General features: G+C 40.6%; 4 protein-coding genes across 6 annotated transcripts; 2 read left to right on the top strand and 2 right to left on the bottom strand.

Moving 5' to 3' along the window:
* Window positions 1-503: 503 nt before the first annotated feature.
* LOC143214958 (uncharacterized) lies at window positions 504-6,352 on the bottom strand. Its single transcript, XM_076436591.1, has 10 exons — window positions 6,080-6,352; window positions 4,400-5,604; window positions 4,106-4,307; window positions 3,298-4,037; window positions 3,095-3,223; window positions 2,854-3,022; window positions 2,539-2,778; window positions 2,218-2,470; window positions 1,803-2,137; window positions 504-1,605 (listed from the first exon to the last, which is right to left on the bottom strand). Exons 1-9 carry the CDS (start codon window positions 6,207-6,209, stop codon window positions 1,840-1,842), a joined length of 3,366 nt encoding a protein of 1,121 aa, XP_076292706.1. The 5' UTR covers window positions 6,210-6,352; the 3' UTR covers window positions 504-1,605; window positions 1,803-1,839.
* Window positions 6,353-6,559: 207 nt separating this feature from the next.
* LOC143214988 (ciliogenesis and planar polarity effector 2) lies at window positions 6,560-8,196 on the top strand. 3 transcript variants are annotated; one of them, XM_076436640.1, is made up of 5 exons: window positions 6,560-6,719; window positions 7,036-7,216; window positions 7,295-7,560; window positions 7,620-7,756; window positions 7,829-8,196. In XM_076436640.1, the coding sequence occupies exons 2-5, from the start codon at window positions 7,120-7,122 to the stop codon at window positions 8,034-8,036; spliced, it is 708 nt and encodes a 235-aa protein (XP_076292755.1). In that variant the 5' UTR covers window positions 6,560-6,719; window positions 7,036-7,119; the 3' UTR covers window positions 8,037-8,196. The 3 variants fall into 3 exon arrangements, with proteins under 3 accessions (XP_076292755.1, XP_076292754.1, XP_076292756.1); XM_076436639.1 differs by lacking the exon at window positions 6,560-6,719 and adding an exon at window positions 6,783-6,936; XM_076436641.1 differs by lacking the exon at window positions 6,560-6,719 and adding an exon at window positions 6,795-6,904.
* Window positions 8,197-8,498: 302 nt separating this feature from the next.
* LOC143215448 (uncharacterized) lies at window positions 8,499-11,096 on the bottom strand. The gene is made up of 3 exons (XM_076437581.1): window positions 10,967-11,096; window positions 9,261-9,439; window positions 8,499-8,901 (listed from the first exon to the last, which is right to left on the bottom strand). The coding sequence occupies exons 1-3, from the start codon at window positions 11,094-11,096 to the stop codon at window positions 8,578-8,580; spliced, it is 633 nt and encodes a 210-aa protein (XP_076293696.1). The 3' UTR covers window positions 8,499-8,577.
* A 3,685-nt stretch (window positions 11,097-14,781) lies between these two features.
* Window positions 14,782-20,736, top strand: LOC143214957 (uncharacterized). Its single transcript, XM_076436590.1, has 4 exons — window positions 14,782-15,650; window positions 16,209-18,734; window positions 18,817-18,972; window positions 19,033-20,736. Exons 1-4 carry the CDS (start codon window positions 15,458-15,460, stop codon window positions 19,323-19,325), a joined length of 3,168 nt encoding a protein of 1,055 aa, XP_076292705.1. The 5' UTR covers window positions 14,782-15,457; the 3' UTR covers window positions 19,326-20,736.
* Window positions 20,737-23,719: the final 2,983 nt, after the last annotated feature.

Genomic DNA, 23,719 nt, shown 5'->3' with positions numbered 1-23,719 from the left:
AACATTATCTTAAACTTGTTTGATCGAATAGATTTTGCCAGGAATGCAATTCATGCCGTTTTACGATTCGAGAAGGTACCTTAATTCGAAGTCTCATACGTTGTACACAAGATTTAAAAAACAAAGGAGGTAAAAGACAATCATCCTGTAACTATATGAGCGAACGATTTTTTTTCATTAGAATCGACAGAAAAACAAAATATAAAAAGATAGGTACTATTTGCTGGTAACTGGGTTCGTTCCAACGGGTAACCGATAGTTATTAAAATAAAACGAAATCGGTAAGGGGGGGGGCTGGTTAATATACGTGACAACAGTATACAGGCTTGCCAAAAAGGAGGAAAAAAGGACGACGTAGGAGAAAGTACGTTGGGTAATGAACGCATATTTTTTTGATCACGGAGCAACATGACAGTTACAAAATAGAATTTTCGATTCGAAAACGAGAAGCATATTCTGCTGAATGTTGCAAATTCGACCTCGTTTAATAAAACGCGGATAAATAAAAATCAAGTCTAATAATTTATTCGTGACACGATATTCTCTTTTTTTGTACAACACTGTCATTAGTATAGAAAGATAAGATAAAAATCATATACAATATCACTCTCATATGTTGTCGAGAACCTAGATCCATTTCATTTTTTTCTTTTTCCCCTTATTACATGGTACTTCGCTTAATATATGTATAAATAGATTTCCAATAAACGTTCCGTGCAATACGTTTGAAAATCTGTACATATTTACACAATTCTTTTCCGAGAGCGATATCTTTTTCATGTTAATCGTATATAGCATACATGCGCGATGCTTATTTTTCTCTTGACAGGTCCCATCGTTCAAAAACGTTACAAGACGTTATACTATACAGGGTGTTTGTTTTATCCAAATACAGTAAAATATCTTTTAAGGAAATGATGCTACAACATCGGTTGTTAAAACTGAAAATAGGAAAATCCTACGTTTATGTTATTATTGTGTGTACAATTCATTAAACGACTTGTTTGTGTGTGTTAAAATTTTAACGATTTTAATCTCTATCGTACCAATCAACTTACGTTCAAACGTTGTGTCCGTAGCATTACTCCTGTAGAAGATATTTCACTGTTTCGAGATGAAACAGACACTCCGCACAGATTACCCCCTTTTGTTCATTCAAAATTATTACGTACATAATCGAAATTGGCGTCGTAACAAAACGTTTCTCTTCCAAAAAAAAATCAATCATGAGTTAAAATTACGTAATGCTTACAGTTCAATTCTTTATATGTATTGCATTCAATGCAAATCAGTTTGACGGTGCATGTGTAACGGTGCCTTTCACGCGACAAATCTAAATTGTTGCTTGAATCATGAGAGACCGCAATAACTTTGGAATCTGTATATCGTATACGATATACGAACAGAACATCGTGAATATATTGTCGTGGAAAAGTTTGTCCATTTATCTGCGTGTGTGTGTTCAAAACCAATGTGTGGTAATGACGACACTCGAGGACGAGGTGTATATTTGTTTTCATATATCCCCGACGATTTTTGAGGGAGACTATATCCTACTGTGGAATCACCAGCTAAAGCAGTTTTTACATTATCCACTGTGTTTGCCTGCAAAAGTAAACCGGAATAGTGTTAACAATATTACACATCGCGCGAGTCAACTTCTTTTCGGCAAAAATATTTCTCCCGCGATATTTTGTTCTCTCTTTTCTTTTTCCGTAAACTATTTCACAAGTATCAAAATTGTTTGACTTAGTGCCGAGAAATTACTTGAACGAGAATAAAATTACAGCCATTCATAATACCTCACTGTTCCACTCTTGTGACGTTTATCACGGTGGATTATTGTTTGTTTACAGTTTGATCACTGCTTGCGGTTGTCTGACCGCCCTGCAGTTGTTGTTGCTGTTGCTGCGGCTGCTGTTGTTGTTGGCCCCAATACTGATTGTAATACTGCTGCTGATTCCAACTGTTCCAGCTTCCGTTACCGTAACCCTGTTGTTGATTATACGAGCTCTGTCCGTAGCTCTTCCAGCTTCCTCCCCAATGCGGACTCCAGTTATTTTGTCCCCATCCTTGGCTACCCTGTCCACTCGACCAATTGCCTTGATTCCACGATTGCTGTGAACCTGAATAATTTCTGAAAAAAAGAAAAAACAAATCACATTATACAATCGGCATTTTTAAACGGAAAGACAAAAGATCCGGAATTTGAATTACCCAGCTGGAGCCCAACCACCCTGGCGGGATGCCAATGCTCGACCTCTGTCGTTTCCCATTCTTCTATCCATATTGCCGCCCCTTCTGTCCATTCCACGATGAACAAGTGGTATCGGTGCTCCTCGTCCTCCTCTCCATTGTCCCGGTGGACCATAGCCTCCACCATGCCTCATATGACCACTCCTTTGAGGTCTGTCTCTCCAACCCATATTGCTACCGCCTCTCCAGCCTGCATTCCGATTCCTCTCGGTATCTGCAGGCATCGTCTCTTTAGATTCTTTCTCCTTTCTTGCATTACCATATTCTTCTAACTATACTTACAATTATTGCTCCGTCTATCACGATATTCACGGTTGTCGCGGTTGTGTCGCGTGGTGCGGTTATCTCGAGAATTCTCTGGTCTTGACTCGAGTCGTGGACGTTTACTCTGTTGCAATCCATAACCAGCCTCTTTTGCTTCTTTGTTGTATTTTCCTATAAGTTTATCACCCTCTTCGTGACTGAGCTCGATCCAATCGACTGCGTCGAAATATTCGCCGATGGCCGGAGCTCTGAAGTTTGCTAAAACCGTACACACACGCCGTGTCAGATGAAATATATAAAAGAACATACAGCAGTATCTTAGTCTCAACAAACCTTTCATTTCCATCAACATAGATTCGGTAGGTTCCTTGCCCTCAACCGGTTTGTGCTTAGCAACGCGTGATTTGTATTCCTCTTCGGATGGTACCAATACTATCGCTTTTCTCTGATATCCACCGAAAGTCTTCATTTTACGTCTTTGTGCGGAAGGGTATACGTTTGTCTGTGACAAGATTGAATCAGATATGAAATTACGTGTTTCGCAAAATCGGGAAGTAAAACGTCCGATATATACCTGATCCAATATGTAATTGCGCCTTCTAGTTGGAGCCAGTTCCAACAATTTATCTAATACGCGCGTACACTTGTCGATAAGGACCTCCCATGGATAATTGTTGTTCTCTTTGTGAGACAAGTCCGAGTCCTGGAACAATATCATCGAAATATCAAACATGTTACAAATTCATGTGTATCTATAGAGCGGTTTAAAGTACGCACTTTGATTTTATCGATTAAACTACCAAGCCCTAGAATATTGTACATTTTGTAAGGCTGTCCAGCCGCGTGTTTCGTTGCCCAAGTTGTTTTCCCACAGGCGGGTAATCCACACATCATTATCACTTCGCATTCCTCTTTCTTGGTTGGTCTGCGCGGACCGGGAATCTTGGACTGAGAATCCATATTGCCGATTGACATGTAACCTTCTAAAACTTCTTCGGCCCATGGATTTTCTTGACCGAAGTTGCAGGCGAAGCTACAGTTCTTACTTAAGATATGCGGAAACAATGCTTTGTCGCAGAGTTCCGATTTCGTGATGTTGAATGCAGTTCCTTGGTCTTTCCCATTCACGGTATAAGATAAAACGATGTTATCCTCGGATGTTGCGTCGAGGTAACATCCGACAACATCGTCCTTACCAAACTGAAGCCCGTAGTCTTCGAACTGATTGTTCGTCAATTTTCTCCCGATACTATCGTAACCGTAACTGAATTTTTCTTCTCCCAGTTGCATCGACGTATACGGAGTAGACCAGCCCACTCTAAGTATGTACGGTTTCTCTTCGTTTTCTGTATCGATGGGACAGAGATCTACTATTTTCGCCTCATAATAAACTTTCCCGTGAAGAAAACCGTACGAAGCTCTAGCACCAGCCCACATGTGCGAAAAACCATCGTTGTGCATAGGCGTAGCAGTAAAAAACCCCTCCTTGTCGATAACGAGATTTAAATCCGAATCATCTGAAAGTAGAGAATCCCGTTACATCGTCGTGTTCACGTAAAGTAACATAATTTTAATGAAAGCTTACACCAAGACAAGGTCAAAGCAGTTTCGTCGATTTCGGGTTCGTTCTCAACAATCTCAGTTGCCGGTGAATCTTCGCGCTCTTCCGAAGGACTGGGCGACCTTTTCCTTTTCCTGTCCACTTCCGTATCATCCTTATCTTGTTCCTTCAAATCTAGATCCTCGTCTGCATCCTCCTCGGCTTTCGCTTCCTCCATTTCTACATCCTTTACGCGTAAACGAAGATAGCAGATTAATAATTTATAAAACAGACTTATACTAAAAATAGTACTGTCGAAAGAGAATGATTAACTCATACCTGTTCCTCCAGTTTATCGTCACGTATATCGTCCACTACTTTCTCATCACTTGATAAAACATTTTGATTTTCCATCGAAACATCGTCGGGTTTTGATTCATCGTTTTCATTCTCATCAGCATTTTGTTCTTGTTCAAGCAAATTGTCTGTTGCTGCTTCTGTTTCAGGAATGTCGCTAGTCTTAACATTACTAATAGGTTCTACGGATCCCTCGTTATCTGTTGTTTCTACATCCATTTTGCTGGTTTCGACGATATCCTCTTCAACATCGTCTACCTTACTTTCTTCTGCAACTGCTTTCGGTTCATCATGTTTTATTATATTTGCTTCGCTATGCTCGCTCACTTTTGAAGTCTCAATATTTTCAAGTGGTTCTCTTATTAAAGTAACCACTGCATGCTGCTGCAGTTTATCCATTTCATCTCTGTTTTCCTGTGGCTTCTTCGGAGACACATATTCTTTCACAGGAGACTTTTTTGGGGTCAAATTCTCATTGACAATCGACTTCTTTGGAGATAAATTTTCATTGACACTGGACTTCTTTGGAGATACATTTTCATGAACAGTAGGTTTCTTCGGAGACACATTTTCGTGAACTGTAGGTTTCTTCGGAGACACATTTTCGTGAACTGTAGATTTCTTTGGAGACACGTTTTCATGAACGGTAGACTTTGCGGGTGACTTTGCTGGTGACTTTGTGTTTTGTAGTTGCACACTTTCATCCGTATCTTTCGCAACTTCCTTCGTACCTGCACTTTTATCTCCCACATCCGGCAGTGGCTCCTCCTCTTCCATTTCCTCGATTCTATCTAAGGAATCAGTTTTTTCTTCTTGTGAGGCAATGTCTTCTTGCTCGGTAGTTTCCTCCGGTATAACAGGTTCTTCTTGCTCCGTAATTTCTTCCGGTATAACAGGTTCCTCTTGTAAAGCGGGTTCTGAGATTGTAGGCGATGATTCGCGAGACAGATCATTTTGATCTGATTTCTTCGGAGATGTTCGTTTTCTGGAGGAATACGAAGAGATCCTAGAGGTTCTTCGTTTCTTGGTTCCAGGAGTTTCTCGTGGCGTTACTGCCACTTTGGACAATCTACTGGATTTCTTCGGCGTCTGCGGTACCTTCGCAGATTCTGACTTATCATCGTTCTCTTGGTTCGCTGTGTCGTGTGTATTGTCTGCATCGACATTTCCTTTTTCTTGATCCTCTTCTACAATACAAACACATTGACAAAGTTAAAAAAAAATGTGTATTTTTCATTGAAACGTTACCATAAACAACAAGGACGATGACGAGGGCAATTAGAGTGTACTTCGAGAAGAAGATTATCGATTGACTGTAAAGAAAATTTTCAAGAAGCGTCGCGCGCAGGAACATATGTAAACACGCGAGGAGAATATAAAGTTCTCGCGTATATATCTCTCGAAAATACAAGAAATATGTACGGTGGAACTGCTTATTGGTTCCAGCGAGGCAAAAGACGCGGTTCAAATCGTCTTGACTGATCGTTCAGTCGTAGAAAGACATGGGACAAGACTCGATGGAAGGGTAGCTATCACCTGATTCGAATGTTTGTCAACATTGGAGAGAACGGATCGAGAGATCGTTACGGGACGAAGAACCCACGTGTGGATGTAGTTGAAACAACGGGAGAGCGTCGAATAGAGAGAATAAGCGTAACTTACCGCTCGCATTTTCCTCTTGTAATGCTTTACGAAGTCTTTCGACGAGCACTGACTTGACGCCTTTCGTATCGAGTCCGCGCTGTGAGAGTTCTGTCCTTAATTCGACCACTTTCAATTTTTCCGGATCCATCGCGCGTGATATTCGACAATCGTTGTTTAATCCACGCGCTTTTACTCGGTAGAAAATGTTACAGAAAGCCCATACACGCGCCAGTAAACCCGCGTTAAATATACAATATGGCGACGCAACTGCAAACAACGCGTTACGTGTTGTAAACGGATTTTATTGGTCAATGTGGCATTCGTTCGAAACGACGCCAACTTCACTGCTAATGGAATTATTTGTCCCCGTTTGCATCGACATCCTAGAAGTGATCTTATTGGTCACCTTAAGGCGGGACTGATGCTGATTGGACAACGGATCATATATACAGGGTGTTCCCCAATTCAACCGAAAATCTTCTCCGACATATTCGAGAGATTGCGAGAAAAAGTGTCGTAAACAAAAGACTGATTCAGCTTTCAGCTCTCCTATCGCATCCTATCAAGATATGGATTAAAATGTTCATGCACCTATTGCTATGATTGTTATATCTTATCTATACTCTTTAAAACTATTGGATATTGTTCCACAATATAGGTAGCATATTTTAAATGTAAAATAATTCCATACGATATTTTTTCTTCGCATTTGTTAACAGTTTAAACATGCCGGCAAAGCAGCTGTTTACATCGCAGAACACCCTATATATACATGATATTCGCTGCCGGTTTCATTATTTGTTGCTCTCAAATAATTTCGTAATGAATTAAACTGGGGAAAGCGTGTTCGTTTGGTTGTTTGTCAATGTTTTAAGGAAGGACAATGTTCTTTAATATATTATTCTTCTTTTACTCATAACCGATTCGATCAACTATTTGATAATCAATAATCAAACTTGGTTTTTTTTATACAGATTGTGATACTAACTGCCACCTCCGATGTTTATTAATGATTCCTGAGATTGTTGCACCGTTGTTTAATCGTGTTGTATTCGATCATGAATGCAATAAATGTGAACTGGTTGCATTCGGTGGAGGGAGAGTCTTTGGTACACCACTTTTATGTAAACACGTCGAAAAAACGAAGATTCTATGGTAAATCGTTGATCACACAATCTACTAAACTGGTAGATTTAATTTCTGTATTCATGTTTCAAATTTATAATGTTGTAGGTATACTTGAAAGACCGCCTCTACCGTCTTCGATCGAGGAAGTTACTTATAAAATTTTTATGGTCGGTAGATCAGGAGTAGGGAAAACTTCTGTTGTAGCACGTCTTGCTGGTATACAAGAATCAAATAATTACGTAGAAACAAATGGCATAAAGAAGACAAATATATTTTGGCCAGTTAAGATATGGGATAAAGTTGTATTATTCAAACTACAATTTTGGGACACCTCCGAGACAAGCATTAAAAAATATAATCATATATTGCCTGTAGGTAGGCTATATTCCAATTGTACAGGAGCAAATATCACAATCGTTTATTTTTCTAGGCCTGCAAGGATAAAGTCGACGCAATATGTTCTGTGTTTTGTTTCGACGATGCCACAGGATTTAACGATGTTCCTTATTTGATGAATACAATGGCTGCTATCAAGGAAAAGCCTGCTAATATTATAATAGGAACTAAGTAATTTAATATTTCTATATATATATCGGCAGGAATATATCACATGATTTTTAATAACATTCTGATTTGTAGATTTAAACCTTGGTCAAGTTCTACAATAGAAGATGCAAGAATCAAAGAGTTCGAAGACAAATGGAAAGTTAAAGTTATTAGACTTGATATTAATAAATTGTCGGCTAGATCTGAAATATTTGATTGTTCTTATCAATTGAATGCTATATGCAGTATTCTGTGGAATAGGGACAAAGAATTTATATCGAAGCAAATGGGACAGAATTAAGTAGTCTATAATTTGTATGTTCATTTTTATATTTTTATATGAATATTAATACAGATATAATTTTAGCAATTGCTATGCATGTATTATGTTGAAAGACAGAGTAAGATTAAGAGTTAGATCAAGACTTCACTGTAAAAAATTAAATGGCGATTTAAATCAAGAGATTTTCGTTGATTGTACTAAACGCCTGCAGTAGAAATTAAGAGGATAGTCTTCCGTCGTGTTCAGACAGATCTCGCCAGCGCCCGTTTCCGACGGCATCGATATTTTAAGACGACCACAGGTCTCTGCATTATCCATCCGAGATAACTACCTCCCACCTAATCAATTCAAATTAAAATTTCACTTCATTAAAAGAACTTTAATTTTTCTCTAAAACGCCGTGTATCCGGAACAGGAGGGAACGATCAGGAATGGTATTACGATTGAAAATGGTTGTCAAATAACTTCAGAAACAGTGGCTCGATCCGTAAGTGTGTATTTTCTCTTTCAACAGTCGCTCCGTCAACATTCGTCTCATACCCACGCGTTTCGCAGCGAATTATACGCGCAAATAGCTCGAGTTCCAAGCCTCGATTCCTGCGGGACGCGACAATTTTTCGAGAATCAGCAGGGGAATACGTTTTTCAGAAAGATTCTTCGTTCCAGGTAGTTTCGGAGTCTCTCGAGTCTGCTTCAGGGGGTTCGATCCTCCAGGTGAATAAGGTTGATCGTTGAGGACCAATTTTGAAAGCGGGAGCGCCTTCTCGTCCAGATTCGCCGAACCTGGAAGCGGAGAGGAAGCCATTCCCACGGGGTTCCCATCGATAGGAAACGTGTCTGGAACTGCCAGAACCCCGTAGACTCCCAGCAGCAGCACGGTGATCTGCAATTATTTAAAAAGTCACATACGTTTCAAACAATAAATAATCCTCGTGTATTTAATTCTTTCCAGATCCATTCTTAATTCATGTTCTTTGTTCTACAATTTGCTACGATTTTCATTCTTCCGTGCTTAGTAGAAATAATCATTAGACAGCGGATTTCACGCATTTATGAGAAAAATTAGTGGGTGTAAAATACTTTTTAAAATACTGTTATATTTACGAAAGAAAGTAAATGTCTATTTCACTTCAGATTGTTGCGATTCAAGTAGAAAATTTTTATTTTGCATCAAAATGTTCTACTTGAATTGCAACAATCTGCAGTGAAATAGAAATTTATTTAGTCGCAGGTATCCCTTACCTCGATCATGTTCGCTCCGGCGGGCTCGATCAACTGATTCCCGATCTCGAAGACCGTCGACGCTTTTATACGCACGCGACTCATGCGAATCACGGGACGGATACAATCACCTGCATCATCTCTCAGATGCGCTTCGAAGAGGTATTCACCGGCTTGGGGCAACGTCCTCGTCGAATCTCCTTTTTCAATTTCGAAACGAATGACGGACCACAATCGTTGGCAACGACACCTCGATCACAACGATCCACAAAATCGGATCGGTCGATCCCCGCGGCGATTGCACGCGGAATCGCGAACAAATGCAAATACCCGCGGAAAGTAAATATTGTCCTAACGAACGCGAGCAAGAGAGCAAAGAGAGGGAGAGAGAGAGAGGGAGGAAACGAACGTTTTGGGCTCCGGACGTCCCACGGGCAAAGGTCTGTTTATCTAGATTCGAGATCCAAGCGCGGCTCTCCATCGTTCCTGGAATATCTGTCGAAGGAAAAGCAATCAATCGAACGACGAGATACAGGTTTTGCACTCGAAATTCACGTCATTTTCTGCACCACTTCCACTATATGTATATTGAAATCAAGTATAAAGTTCCTTCTAATCCCTTGCCGTATTTTAACGAGTCAGACTCGCGATGAAGATTCGAACAAAGTCTTAACAAATATGAACGTTACGCTTTTCTTTTTGGATGAAATGGAAGATTTCTTTCCAGGATTGCAAGGGTGCGGGATTTTTCAGTAGTCAGAAGCGCTAGATAAAAGATCAATCTAGACCGCTGTCTCCATTAAAAGTTCTACTTTTACGTTTACGAGTTGTAATTTGCCTTATTGATAGAAAATAGATACATACGCAGTTTTATTATAGCTTCACGCTGCCGAGTAATGCAAATTACGCCTCGTAAACGTAAAACTAGGACTTTTGAGGGACATTTTGCATTATCGAGGAACGAGAAAGGAGAACACTCCGTTCACACTAAACCTACCGAACAGTAAAAGCGATTAAAATGTTTCAGCTTACAAAAATGACAAGGCGCTATTTATTTCGATTTTGTGCAATTTTTATTACAATATGTGGTTGGATAAAGAAATTTTCACGTAAGCAACTCCATAATTTCAATAATTACAAGATGAAAAATATAAAACCGGTCATTTGACCGGTAGTGGTACGTTTAGAGCTAAGCATTGAAATAAATGTGGCCATACAAGAAATATAAATTTTCTTTTCTCTTTGTAACTGTAAAGAAAATGTTACGGCAAGCGGTTAATAATGTACCTCCGTCATTTCTGTCATAAATGCAGAAAATTGTTCATTCTCGAGTCGCCCTGAAGGTGAATTTGATTTGCTGAAGGGTGAATTGATTCGGTGAATTTGGTCTGTGTGTAAGGGTTAATTTCGAGTAGAGAACCTGTATCGAAATGATCGTGTGTCCACGATCCGCCCACACAAGTCCTTTCCAGCTTTGAGAACCGGCTTTCGCCATTTACGGTAGAGCGACGGGCACGAGCGTCGTCGGTTATATCCGTCGAAAACGCACGATGACATCGACGGGGCGTGCGGTCATCGGACACAGGTGACGTCACTGAACCCTCTTCCACTCGATGACCCGACTATTATAAACAAGATAGATAGAGAGAGTGTGTGTGTACGTGTCCCACGGTCTGCGACACCATCGTCATAAACTCTGACGAGCTACACCGTTCCGCTGACGTCACCTTGTCCATGCACCTTGACTTTTCTTTCGTCACGCGCCGGCTTTTCTCCATCGCGTACCCTTTGCTCGGATGTCAAACGAGCGGAAAATGCGATCGACGTCGTTCCACCGTACCGGAATCGTTTATTCATTTTTTCCCTCGGCGGAAAAGTACTCGAAGATCGTGTTGATCCAGACTGGTACGTACCCGAGCTCTTTATTTAAAAGCTCGCGCACTTAAATAACGAAAGTATATCAAAGTCGAACCTCGAGAAACAGATTCAGGCTCTAAAATGGTCCAATAATAAACTCGCACAACCAATGCAACTATTTTTCGAGAAAACCGTACGGCGAGATGCGTATTAAAATAATGGAGGATCGCGTACACAAGCGGCGCGACTCTGCACAAGAGATTACGTCAAGAGCGAAGAATAAGAATCATGGGATGTTTATTTCCCAAGATAATCTACTTCAAATGCCATTTCGAGGTTACTCTTACAGTTTAAACGGCGGACCATGCTCAGACACGTCTATACATATAGAGATGGAGTGCAAAATCAGAGTGATATCGGGAACGAACGTGATCGAATCACTGAGTGATCCAAAAGTAGTAGCGATCCATACATGTACCTACGTAAATAGATTTCACAAAAAAATGTACGATCTTCCCGTGTTATTGAATATTCCCATACGTACGCGGTATAAAATGTATAAAAAGAAACCTGTTTCGCAACTGTCCTCCTAACCCTAGATAACTAAGCTTCCGTGCGTCACAACTGGAATTGACGTCGCCAAATGACAACATGAACATAATGGAACTCTTCCCATTCAACAAGGATATGTTACCTCACACTTCAGAATCGCGACCTTCATCTTTTCAATCGATTGATGAAGTCAATCGTCAATCGTTGATTAAAGGAAGAAATCATCTAGAAATCGACGATTGGATCAAACGATCGATGAAGTCAATCGTCAATCGTTGATTAAAAGAAGAAATCATCTAGAAATCGACGATTGGATCAATCGATCGATGAAGTTAATCGTCAATCGTTGATAAAAAGAAGAAATCATCCAAAAATCGACGATTGGATATATCGGTCGATGAAGTTAATCGTCAATCGTTGATTAAAAGAAGAAATCGTCGAAAAAAACATAAAAACACGTAAACAGAGTTTGTATTATATATAGACCAACTGACAATACACCTAAATTCAGTTTACATTTTTTTCAGTATTCATACAGTTTTGATTCCGTATTTCATTTCGAAATTTCAGCAGTTAATCAATTATCCGATTGACGATTATTAATCGTTGATCGCAATTAACGACTAAAGTAGAAATTTAATCGTTAACCGCAATTAACGACTAAACTAGGAGATTAATTGTTAATTGCGATTAACGATTGAAGTAGAAATTCAGTCGCCAATCGTTGATTAAATTTTTGCCCAACTCTGCCCTTGTGAAATTTTGAAAAAGTTATTCTCTCTCTCTCGTTCGTACACCCGCTGTATTCCATTCAATTTTCCCCATAGATTCGCCTTTTTCTTGTCTCCGTTTTCTACAACGATCTGCCACGCGATCGCGTGTAAGGAAAGGGAACAAGGACCGCGATTCAAAATCGACCTTGCCTCGTTATCCGATAATCGCGAGCGGTTCGATTCGAATGATCGTTCGGCGAGGTTGACGGTCGTTAGCCGCGGGTAAACAATTTCGGACGCGGCAACCTTTAGGCACCGTTCGATAATGATCATGTCGAAGTCAGTAACGTGCGAACGGTGCTTGGTGTCCTTTCCGGGCTCTTAAATTAGTCGTTGTTCGCCGGTAATTCGCGTGTTTCGACACCAGTGTCCCGGACCGCGGGCGAGCACGCGTTCGCGTTCGATCTCTCGAAACAGAGAAACCCGAAAATACACGGGTTTGACGTAGAACGGGAGTTTCAAAGTAAGCAAGCAAGACCGGCCCGCGGATTTGTTGTTTCTTTTGCGCCCCTCGGCGAGATCCCGTGCCCACCCCGAACAAACGAACACCTTCTCGCCTCTCGAGGATCGGAAACGTGCGTGTAACAGCGTCGAACCGATATCTAGATTCCTCTAAACGACCACGGGCGGTCCTACGCAATCCTATTCCATTGATCGAAAAACAATGATCGCCGGATGGCCTGGGTCGCATACATTTTCATCTTTATTGATACGTATATCCGATCTTCACGAGCCGCTTGAAATTTTCGTTGTTGATTTTCGATGCTGAGGAACCTGTGTTCAATTGTGCTACAATAATCGTTTAGGATAACATTGTTTACTCCGCAGTCTCCGTTCTTCTTGATAATTGTGCTCATAATTGTGAAAGCGGTCTAAGTCAAAAATTTCAAATTTATTTCAACATTATATGGAATTTATTTAATGTTGATATTAGAGGTGTGCGGGACCGGGACGGGATCTTGAATCTTTCGGGTATTCCCAAAAATGTTTGGATTTCGCGAAAATGTTAGAGTTTCCCAAAAGTTTTCGGGATTTCTTAAAATGCTGTGATTCGAAGCCGTGTCATGTTTTCATGAATATGACCGTAGTGTTAGATATATCTAAATAAAACATCAAGTTTTACTTGATAATTTATAACTAGACAGCGGATGTTTATGCAAATGCATATTTTTATAGAAAGTAAGTAAAGTTATGGGACCTGGACAGAAATTTACGTTGCCTGTAGAGGATTTTGAAAGTATAGTTTGTAATGAATAACCATTGACAATATGTTTACTGTTTTTGTGATGGCAACTGTACGCGTGACTTCTCTTTACTCGATATTTTGAAAAACGAAATTGTATAGGAGACTCTTGTAGCATAGATACAGACTAAAAAACAATATTAAAAGATTCCGTACAGTATCAGAAATCCCGAATATTCTCGAGAAACCCGAACACCCCTGGGAATCCCGAATATTCTCCGGAAAAACCCGCACACCTCTAGTTAATATCCTTTTCCTTTGACTTAGGCCACTTTCATAATTATGGGCGCAATTGGGACCTTGCAGTGCTAGAAATATTCTCACGTGTATTTTATAATTGATTTTAATAATGCGGGAGTGTACGATCGTTCAACACTAAACCTACCGAGCCTCAACCCCTTCCCGTAACATTTTCTTTGCAGTTACAGTGATCAAAACGTCCTCATCCCGAAAAGAGAAAAGAAAATTTCGATTTTTTGTATGTCTATCAAATTAATCAAAGGAATCAAATTTTATTTCATCTAAAAAGAAACGCGTAACATTCAAATACAGTCGGTGTACAAAGTATTCGTACACCTTTTAAAAACGAGTGAGTTTTTTTGAGACTGTTAGAAGGGTTAGTTTACTAGCTAATGTGTAGATAATTTTTTTTGTAATCGTTATTGATCGCAATTACGAAGGGAACGGTAAAGACCACGATTTTTAAATTTTTTATCTGTGCCCGTAATGAAAATTTAAAACGTGTATTTCGTAAATCTAAGTGAGTTATACATATGTACAAAGTTCCATTGAAATTGGTTGACGGATAAAAAAGCTATGGGCATTGTAAGATGTAAAAATCTTTGAATTTACGGTTTGCGATTCATTTAAATCGCAGATTATTACGATTTTTGCTATTTTCAATCAATTATATTTCGCAACATCCTTGATCGATTTCGATGAAACTTTGTACAATTATATAATTTACTTAGACCTACCAAAAAAGGCGCCTTCTAAATTTTCATTACAGGTACAGATAAAAAATTAAAAAATCGTGACCTCCACTATTTCCTTCGCAATTGCGACCAATAACAATTAAAATTTAGCTAGTAAACTAATCCTTCTAACGTCTGAAAAGAAACTCAAGCTGTTGGGTCCAATTTTGAAAAAGTAATTCGTTTTTTCAATGTGTACGAATACTTTGTACACCGACTGTAGACTTTGTTAGGATCTTCATCACGAGTCTGGCTCGTTAAAATACGGCAAGGGGTTAAAAGTATCTCGTACATGTTTCCTTATAAAACTGACAAGATTGATTTTATTCAGACTTCGTCCAAAAATTCGGGATTAAAATAAGAAATGATTTGGAATGTCTTCCAAGATCAGCGAGTTCGGAAGGAGAACAATTAACTCGACGTTCTTCCTGTTTGTTTAGGCAAACTATTTCGCTCGTCGACAACTGCGCCGGCAGAGAACGAATCGCGCAAACGGGACCGCGTAAACGTTTACGTGATAAATCAGCCTAAAGCAACGTTAAACTGTCCGGGATCCTTAAGGAAATATTCGTTTCGCGAATTTTGCGAGCCTCCTCGAGAGAGTGACGTTCCCATAAACAACTCGCGCGGAGAACAAAGATGTTGATCCTCGGGGTTTGATGGTTTAACCCTTCCGGTGGTGGAATTCGATGGAAAATTAATATACACTGCGATTTATATCGAGTACCGACATTTCATCCCTTGTAATGTTAGTTAGATCGCATGAACTGTGGTTACAGCGTCGCTTGCAATGAAAAATCGATGGGTTGAGAGAAACAAATGAGTGCCAAGAGAACTGTAGGAAGGTCCGAGCTCTCGTGCGAAGTGGGGGACGGCCTTTTGGATATCGATGAGATCCTGAACAGGGATTCATGGTACCAGATCGACGATTTTGTGCAACGTAACTTCCTGCAGGAAATTCTGAACGAGTTCAACGAGCTGCACACGCTCAACCCGGAACGAGCACCTGAAGGTAATGCGCTTCAAGAATGCTCGGGTTCATACTTCGTTTTTCCACTGATTTTCATTCAATCTATACACTTAGGTTGCTTTATATCACCCTTGTCCGTCCCCTGTTAGAATATGAAACCATGCTCGAGAGATTGCAGCATAAGTTTCTCAGGTTTTGTGCGTATAAGACAAACAATCGAATGTCAATCTTTGATCATGATTACTTTACAATATTAAACATAGTCAACCTGGGAACATTATCTGACCGAAGAATAGTATCCGACCAGAGCTTTATTTTTAATTTGATAAATAATGATATAGATTGTCGTTCAATTTCTGAACGTGTTTTGAGAACGAGAGCAGGATTTCAAAGTTTGAAGCTCAAAAAATAGTACCAAATGCGATAGATGCGGAGAAATCCCCCCGAGGCCTTCGCATCTATAGAAAATTTACCGTATCACGTTTCCAAAATCTCGAAGAACCGACGGAATCTCGAGAGTATCTCGTTCACGGTGGTGGAAGGGTTAATAATAATAATTTTACGATTCTAAGTTTCATAATTACTCATTATTATTAACAGAACAGAAGAAAAAGCAGCGAGCGGCTCGATCGAAGAGAACTGCTCGGACAACGGCAGAGACCTCCGTCGAAACTAAGGCGAGCAACGCGAAAGCGGGCGGTGGTGAAAAATTGAAAGATAAAATAGAGAAACCGTCGACCAATAAAAAGAAGAACTACGAGAAAAGCGGAGATTCCGGGAAGATCGAGAAGAAAAAGCAGGCGGCGAGCAAAAAGGGAACTAGGAAATCGGCCATGGATCAGAACGGTCAAGAAAACTCCCCGACACCAAGTACGAGCTCGACCGTGGTAGTAACGGACGACGTGACCATGGACTCCAATGCGAGAACTTGGGTTAGGCCTTCGGTCCTGGCGAACATAACAGAGACGACGGAAGGGACGAGCGAGATGGCGTCGCAGGACGCCCTCGGTTACTCGTTCGAAACCAGCGTGCCCCAAGGAGAATCCTCGCGAATCGATATGGAAAGGACTGTTGTCGCTACGTCCAGAGAACCAAGATCGAACGAGGATAATAGCGCGACGGCCGCAGACGAAGAAAAGACGATTTTAATCAAGGTGGGAGACAAGGAGACAGAGAACAAGTCTTTGGGAAGATCGAGTCGCGAAAATTCCGGAGGGGAGGTAGATCTGGACGTCACCCCGGATAACGAAACTTTACAGGAGCATGAGCTTGAGGAGACGAAGGGACGAAGGAAGCAGCCTACGAGGAAACCGAAGGGTTTGAAACAGGATGTTGTTGATGAGAAAGATGTTGCATCAGTTAGCGGAGAAAAGAGAGTCAGGCGGAAATCGTCGGCCGGATCGAAATCCTCGAAAGAGAAAGAGAATGTTGAAATCGCCGCGGATGAAAAAGCTTCGACCAGTCGCGAGGAAAGTAAAACGGAAAGGAGAATCGGGCGGAAATCGTCGGCCGGATCGAAATCCTCGAAAGAGAAAGAGAATGTTGAAATCGCCGCGGATGAAAAAGCTTCGACCAGTCGCGAGGAAAGTAAAACGGAAAAGAGAGTCGGGCGGAAATCGTCGGCCGGATCGAAATCCTCGAAAGAGAAAGAGAATGTTGAAATCGCCGTGGATGAAACAGCTTCGACCAGTCGCGAGGGAAGTAAAGCGGAAAAGAGAGTCGGGCGGAAATCGTCGGTCGGATCAAAATCCTCGAAAGAGAGAGAGAATGTTGAAATCGCCGCGGATGAAAAAGCTTCGACCAGTCGCGAGGAAAGTAAAACGGATAAGAGAAGAGGGAGGAAGTCTTTGAGAGTATCGAAATGGTTGGAGGATCAGTCTCGTTTAATTGAACAAATTTCGGATGATGAGGAGCTCAGCGGACAATCGAAAGCGAAGAGAAGGTCTCTGGACACCTCGAAATCTTCACAGGAGAATGTTGGAAAGATCGCGGAGGGAAATATTTCGCACGAGAAACCAGAAGGACAGAAGAAAAGAGGAAGGAAGTCTTTGAGGAGGTCGAAATGTTTGGAGGAGCAGCATCCTGAGGAGAAACAAACTTCGGACGATGGGGAGTTTAGCGGACAAACGAAAGCGAAGAGGAGGTCTCTGCAAACCTCGAAATCTTCGAAACAGGATGCTGAGAAGATCGCGGAGGAAAAGCCGTCGACCAGTCGCGGCGCGACTGCTGCAGAAGAGGAAAGGTCTTTGGGAGTACCGCAATGCTCGGAGGAAGTCACGGAAGAGACAACAAGGAGGAGGTCTTTGAGAGTCTCGAAATCCCCGAAAGAGGATGCTGCGAAGACTTCAAAGCAAAGTATTCCGAACGAGGAACCTGAAGGAGAGAAGACGCGGAAGAAGCGTTTATCAAAATGCTCGAAAGAGGTTTCTCCTGTGGGGAGGCAACTTCCACAGGATCGCAAGCAATCTGCAGAAGAGACACCAAAGAGGAGGTCCTTGAGATTTTCGAAGGTCTCAAAACAGGATGCTGAGAAGTCCGTGGAGAAAAAGACCAGTCAAGAGGAAGCGAATGTAGAATTGGAAGAAGCAGGGAAGTCTTTGGAGACCTCGGAATCCAGGAAAGAGAAACAAGTCGGTAAAGAGCCGGAGAAGAAAAATGCATCGATGGGTCAGAAGGAAAAATCGAAATGTACCGAACAGCAGAAGAATCCTGCGGAAGTAGAGAAAGAAAGTGGGTGGAGGTCATTGGGAATCCCGCAATCCTGGTTAGAGAAAAAGAAGGAGGAAATGGCTGCAGAGGCAAATACATCGAACGGCCCGAAGGAATCTGATGGAGAGAAGCAGAAGGATGTAGAGAACGAGAGAGCTATGAAGTCGTTGGGAACCTCGAGATCCTGGGAAGAGAAAAAGAGCGACGAACAGCCCGACAAGAAAAATAGATCGATCAAGAAAAAGAAGGGAAAATCGAGGTTTCATGCGGAGAAAGGAGTTCCAAAGGGTAACGTAGACAGCGACGTAAAAAAGAAAGCAGAGGGGAGATGTTCAAGATGGAAGTATGTCCCCAAGAAGGAGAAAGACAGAAAACCAGGATGGAAGAAGACGAAGCGGAATAAATCTGCGACGAAAGGTAACGGCGTTCGTTTATTTTCGTTAGATCCGTGGCGGCTATATCCTCGATCTGCGTCTCATTCGTTCGGTTTGTATTGCAGAGAAGAAAGTCAGCAGATATCAGAAAATGTTGCTGGAGAAGAAGAAGAGACGCAAGGAAAGGAGGATACAGAGACACGAGAGGAAGGCGAACCGAGCTATGGAGGAGTTCACCTATCAAGTGGCGAGCATCGCGAAAAAAATGGGCTATGTGAAAGGTAGTTGATTTGTTGCTTATGTTTGACGATCGTGTTACTCATTCATCATTCTATTTTCAGATAGCCAGTCGGATTCGAGCGGCAGCAGCAGCTCCAGCAGCAATTTTTCCGATTCTTCCTCTCCGTCCGAGTCGGACGAAACTGAAGATTCTTCCATCTCTTCCGGCTCTAGCGTTTGCTCTGGCTCGTGCTCCTGCTGCACTTACGGCACCGACCACTGCTCCTGCTCGGATTCCTCATCTTGCTCAGGTTGCGGCGATGATTGCACTAATCCAAATTGTCATTGTGCAACTCCATGTTCCTGCATTGATTTCACCGATAGCTCCGACGACTATTCCATCATCTCCGACTGAAGTTCCACGTTATTTTATTTATTGATTTTATTGTGGTCCCGTCGGATCCTCTTAACGGCATTCCGAGTTCTGTACCATGACCGATGTGTTATTTTATTCAGTTATTTTTAGATGTTGATATTTTATTTATTTTTACAAGCTTTACAGAATTGATTTTTCGATAGTCGTAAGGTAATATTGTTGTAGCATTGTTTATTTATTTATAGGTGGACGCCTTAGAACGTCTCTCTTCGGTCGTAGAACGTCGACTGGTCAGCCGACGAACAAAGCGGACTATGCATGTTTAAAGAATACCGCTAAGCCGAGCGCTTATTTTTATATTATTGTTCGATAATGGTGCGCGTGTATTAACTAAAGAAATTGCGAATAAAATGTACAAGCAGCCATGGTCGCGTCCCTACGCGTGTCCCACGATTTCTCAACATCTTCTTCCCGTGAAGTTCCATATTTCCGAGTTATTCTTTTCCAGCGGAATCGTTCGTCATCTTCGGCGAGCTCCGGCCCCGTATTCTTTTATACACGGTTTCCACGAAGTAGTTTGGTCCGAGGTAAGACGAAAATCCGCGCCGAGGAAAGCGACGAGAACTCGGGGGAAACAGATCATTTCTTTGAAGAAACGTTCGCCGATAAACTCGCGCCGCCTCTGACGACAATCGCCTCCGCGGATCGAGGGAAATCGCAGCGGGACACACGGATCCGATTTTGCAGAACTCTCCCGCGTTTTCTCTCTATTTATACCGTCGATATGTGACCGCCGTTGCACTGGTATGTACGATGCAACCCTATGGACGTCGTATACTTGACACACATTTTAAAAATACTCACCGGTACAAATTAAATTCCATTTGGCCATTGTGGTGGCGCGCAGCCCTTCATCGATTCCGCCCGATACCGCCAGCATTCTATTCCGATTGCTTTCCATACAATAATCATGGGCACCCCGCATGCACCGAAAGTTGCGACGCGATGCAACGGCGAGAGCTTAGCCGTTTTTTAAATGCAAACAATCATTTAAAGTTTAACCGTTGCAGTTGTATAGTCGATGTAGTATTAATGGGCAAGATCGACTCCAGTCGCTTTGATCGTTCAATATGTACAAAGTTAATTAATCGACTGATTGTGAGGTCTTTTAGTGGACACTTAACCGTGCAAGGTACCTCGAGGCACTTCCTCGCTGGACGAAAATGATCTTCCCACCAATTGCAAGACAATGGCAACCATAAAATGTCTCCAATTTCTTTTAAGACTAAACCTACCACGGTCTAATGACCGGTTTTATATATTTTCCAATTATCGCGAAATTATAGTAGGTCGTTGCATATGAAATAATTTTGAATAGTAACATTAAACGACCGATTTCTTATTGATCAAAGAATCACATGTTTCTTGATTGTATTATGGTAGACATTGAATTTTCTGGTCACTCACTCACATGCTTCATTTACAAGATTGTCATCTCTATTTTGTAGTTCTTTTTACTATCAACAAATGGTGCATTGTTAATTGCAAGTGACTGCAGCCACAGAAATAGTTTATTCTTACATTAATCATTTGAATAAGCTGAGAAAAATCCACAGATTAGCACTCTTAAATCATTGTAACCTTTTTACTGTTTTAAATTGCACCCACTCACTCATTCAATGTAATATTTTTCCGTACATACAAAAAGAGCATGTCAAATGTATTTAAAAGGAAAATGTGTAAATTAAAATTGAAGATAGGATTCGCAACAACGAAGAAGCTTCGTACCTCAAAGTGACGTACAATGAACCTGTCAACTGTAATAGTATTTCTTGATCAAAACGCATTGGAACATTTGAGTTCTAAAATCGGACATTTCATACGCAACACCTAATAAAAATCCATTTATGGAAAATAATGGAATAAATTTCCTTGTCCAAGCATCTATTATATCGCAAAATTACAGACGATCTCTACGAATTTAGCGTTACCATTTTTCTAAAGTAATATTTACCAGATACTTTTAATGCTTGCTATGTTTAGTGCTAAATATTCGTACGTCCTGGGCTAAAAATTGATTCTAAAAACGTCCGAGTAAATTTCGCCAGGATTTGTAAAAGCTACACATTGGAATAGCCGATCGCGGAATAGACTGCAACAAACACGAATGCAGAATAGGAGCGAATCGATAAACTGAACGAGGCGAACGTATCACCGAAGAGTCGCGTGCAAGAGAGAACTCGAGCTTGTCGTTATTAAAAGCGAACCGCAGGTGCGATCTTCTAAAAGAGAACGGGAAAGAGTGTAAACACTGGAAAGCATGAAAAAGAAATGGGCAAATCTCGGCGTTGAATGATTATATTACACGGCGAGAACGAATTCGCGCTCGAAATACCACCCGGTGGGAAATCATTAATTTATCCGGCGTCACACGATTCGAAGATCCGCGCGCGCGCTACGAAAAACAATTTAGTTGGCTCGACACCAAAGAATCGCGAGGGAGCGTACTCGATACGGCGAACCTATTAGTGGCTAGGTTCCACGGATTCGCGTTTGTCGCGAATCTCGTCGATCGTCGTACGTTGAACCTCGTTTTCTCAGACACGGCGACGCGTCTAATTACGCTCGCCAACACGTATTTCCTCACAAAGAGAACCGCTATCGTTCTTACGCTTTTCTTGGAGCTCGCCACGATTTTCCATCGGGATTGTAATTCTCAAAATAAATTGCACGATGCCCGAAAATATCGGTACACTCTCACGGACTTATACAATTGTTTTCTGTATACAGTTAGGAGCAAAACTGATCACACTTTAAATCAGAATAACTTTTTTATGAATCGACCAAACGACTTTGATTTGTCTGTATGGCTAGATGAATTAGTTTAGTCAATGACGTGTAAAAATATGTTGAAAAAATGCATTTGGTCGGAATTGTGAAAAACAATAGTAAAAATTGATTCTTGCGACTTTTTTAGCTGGGCTAATAACGACAATTTGAAAGTTGGGTTCGATCAAGAGATCGAAGAAAATTTCATTGAAATTGGTTAATTGGTTTACGAGTTATACTCGAACAAAAGTGGTAAAAGGCCGGAGTTCTTGAAAAATTGCAAATTTTACCACTTTTTATCGTTGATAACTCGTAAACCAATTAACCAATTTCAATGCAATTTTCGGAGCTTATATAATTTATATAAGTGGACCAAACACATCTTTTAGATTTTCGTTATTGGCTCAGCTAAGAGAGTCGTAAAATCAATTTTTACTATCGTTTTTCACAATTCCGAGCAAATGCATTTTTTCAACATAATTTTTAGACGTCATTTAGTAAACTAATTCCTCCAGCCTTACAAAGAAATTGAAGTCGTTTGGTCCATCCATAAAAAAGTTATTCTGATTTAAAGTGTGGTTCCAGATTTTTTATTTTACAATTATTGTAATTATAAAAGTGATTTCATACGAAATGGTTGTATAGATATCTTTAGTAGAGCACGTATTGCAATAGGAGCCGCACAAAGTCTAAATAAAATCAATCTTGTTATTTTTATAAGGGAAAATGTGTGTGTGTGTGTGTACCAGTTACTTTTAAGGCTGGGTAGGTTTATTGTTAAATATTATTCGACAGTGATTCTTATTGCTTCTTTTGGAGGTGCACACGATTTTAGCTCAAACCCTCAATTTTTGAAATAAATTGAACAATGTTTGAAATTATTGGCCAGCATCACAAAGTCATAAAATTGTTTTACTGTGTTTAAATATTGCTCTAAAATGATTCTTATTGCTTTTCGCGGAGATACGCACGATTTGAATTCAAACCATACATTTTTAAAATCTCTCGAACAATGTCCGAAAATATTAGTACACTCGTAAAATTGTTTCAACTCCGTCCAAATATTGTTTGAAAATGATTCTTATGTTTTCCCTGGAGATACACATGATTTTCACTCAAATCCTCAGTTTTTAAAATAAATTGAACAACGTTTAAATATTGTTCGAACATGACTCGCCTGCTTTTCGTGGGGGTGCAGACGATTTCAAACATTTTCTGTGCATTCTAAACTTTTACATATATGAATTTTATGCTTTTATGGCAAAAATGGTTAAATACCATTTAAAGCAGTGAACATATTAAAAAATATTTAAAGACATCAGCGTATTCGTTTCAGTTTCATCAGATAATTAAAAAGAAGAGAGAAGTGTTTGTTTCGCTCGTGTGTCTTGAAATCAATGCAAACAATTTTTATTTTACATAAAGATCCGCAGTTTAATGATCACAATTGAAAAGAATGTAATCGTCAACCGCAATTAACGACTAAAGTAGGAGTTTAATTGTTAATTGCGATTAACGATTGAAGTAGAAAATTCGTCAATCGTTGATTAAATTTTTGCCCAACTCTGCTGCCAAGAACAAGATCATGGATTTAGGGGAAGGGG

Source organism: Lasioglossum baleicum, chromosome 13, assembly GCF_051020765.1.
Source record: "Lasioglossum baleicum chromosome 13, iyLasBale1, whole genome shotgun sequence".
Taxonomy (NCBI): Eukaryota; Metazoa; Arthropoda; class Insecta; order Hymenoptera; family Halictidae; genus Lasioglossum; species Lasioglossum baleicum.
The sequence above is the reverse complement of the archived record's forward strand: the minus strand, read 5'-3'. Positions and strand labels throughout refer to the sequence as shown.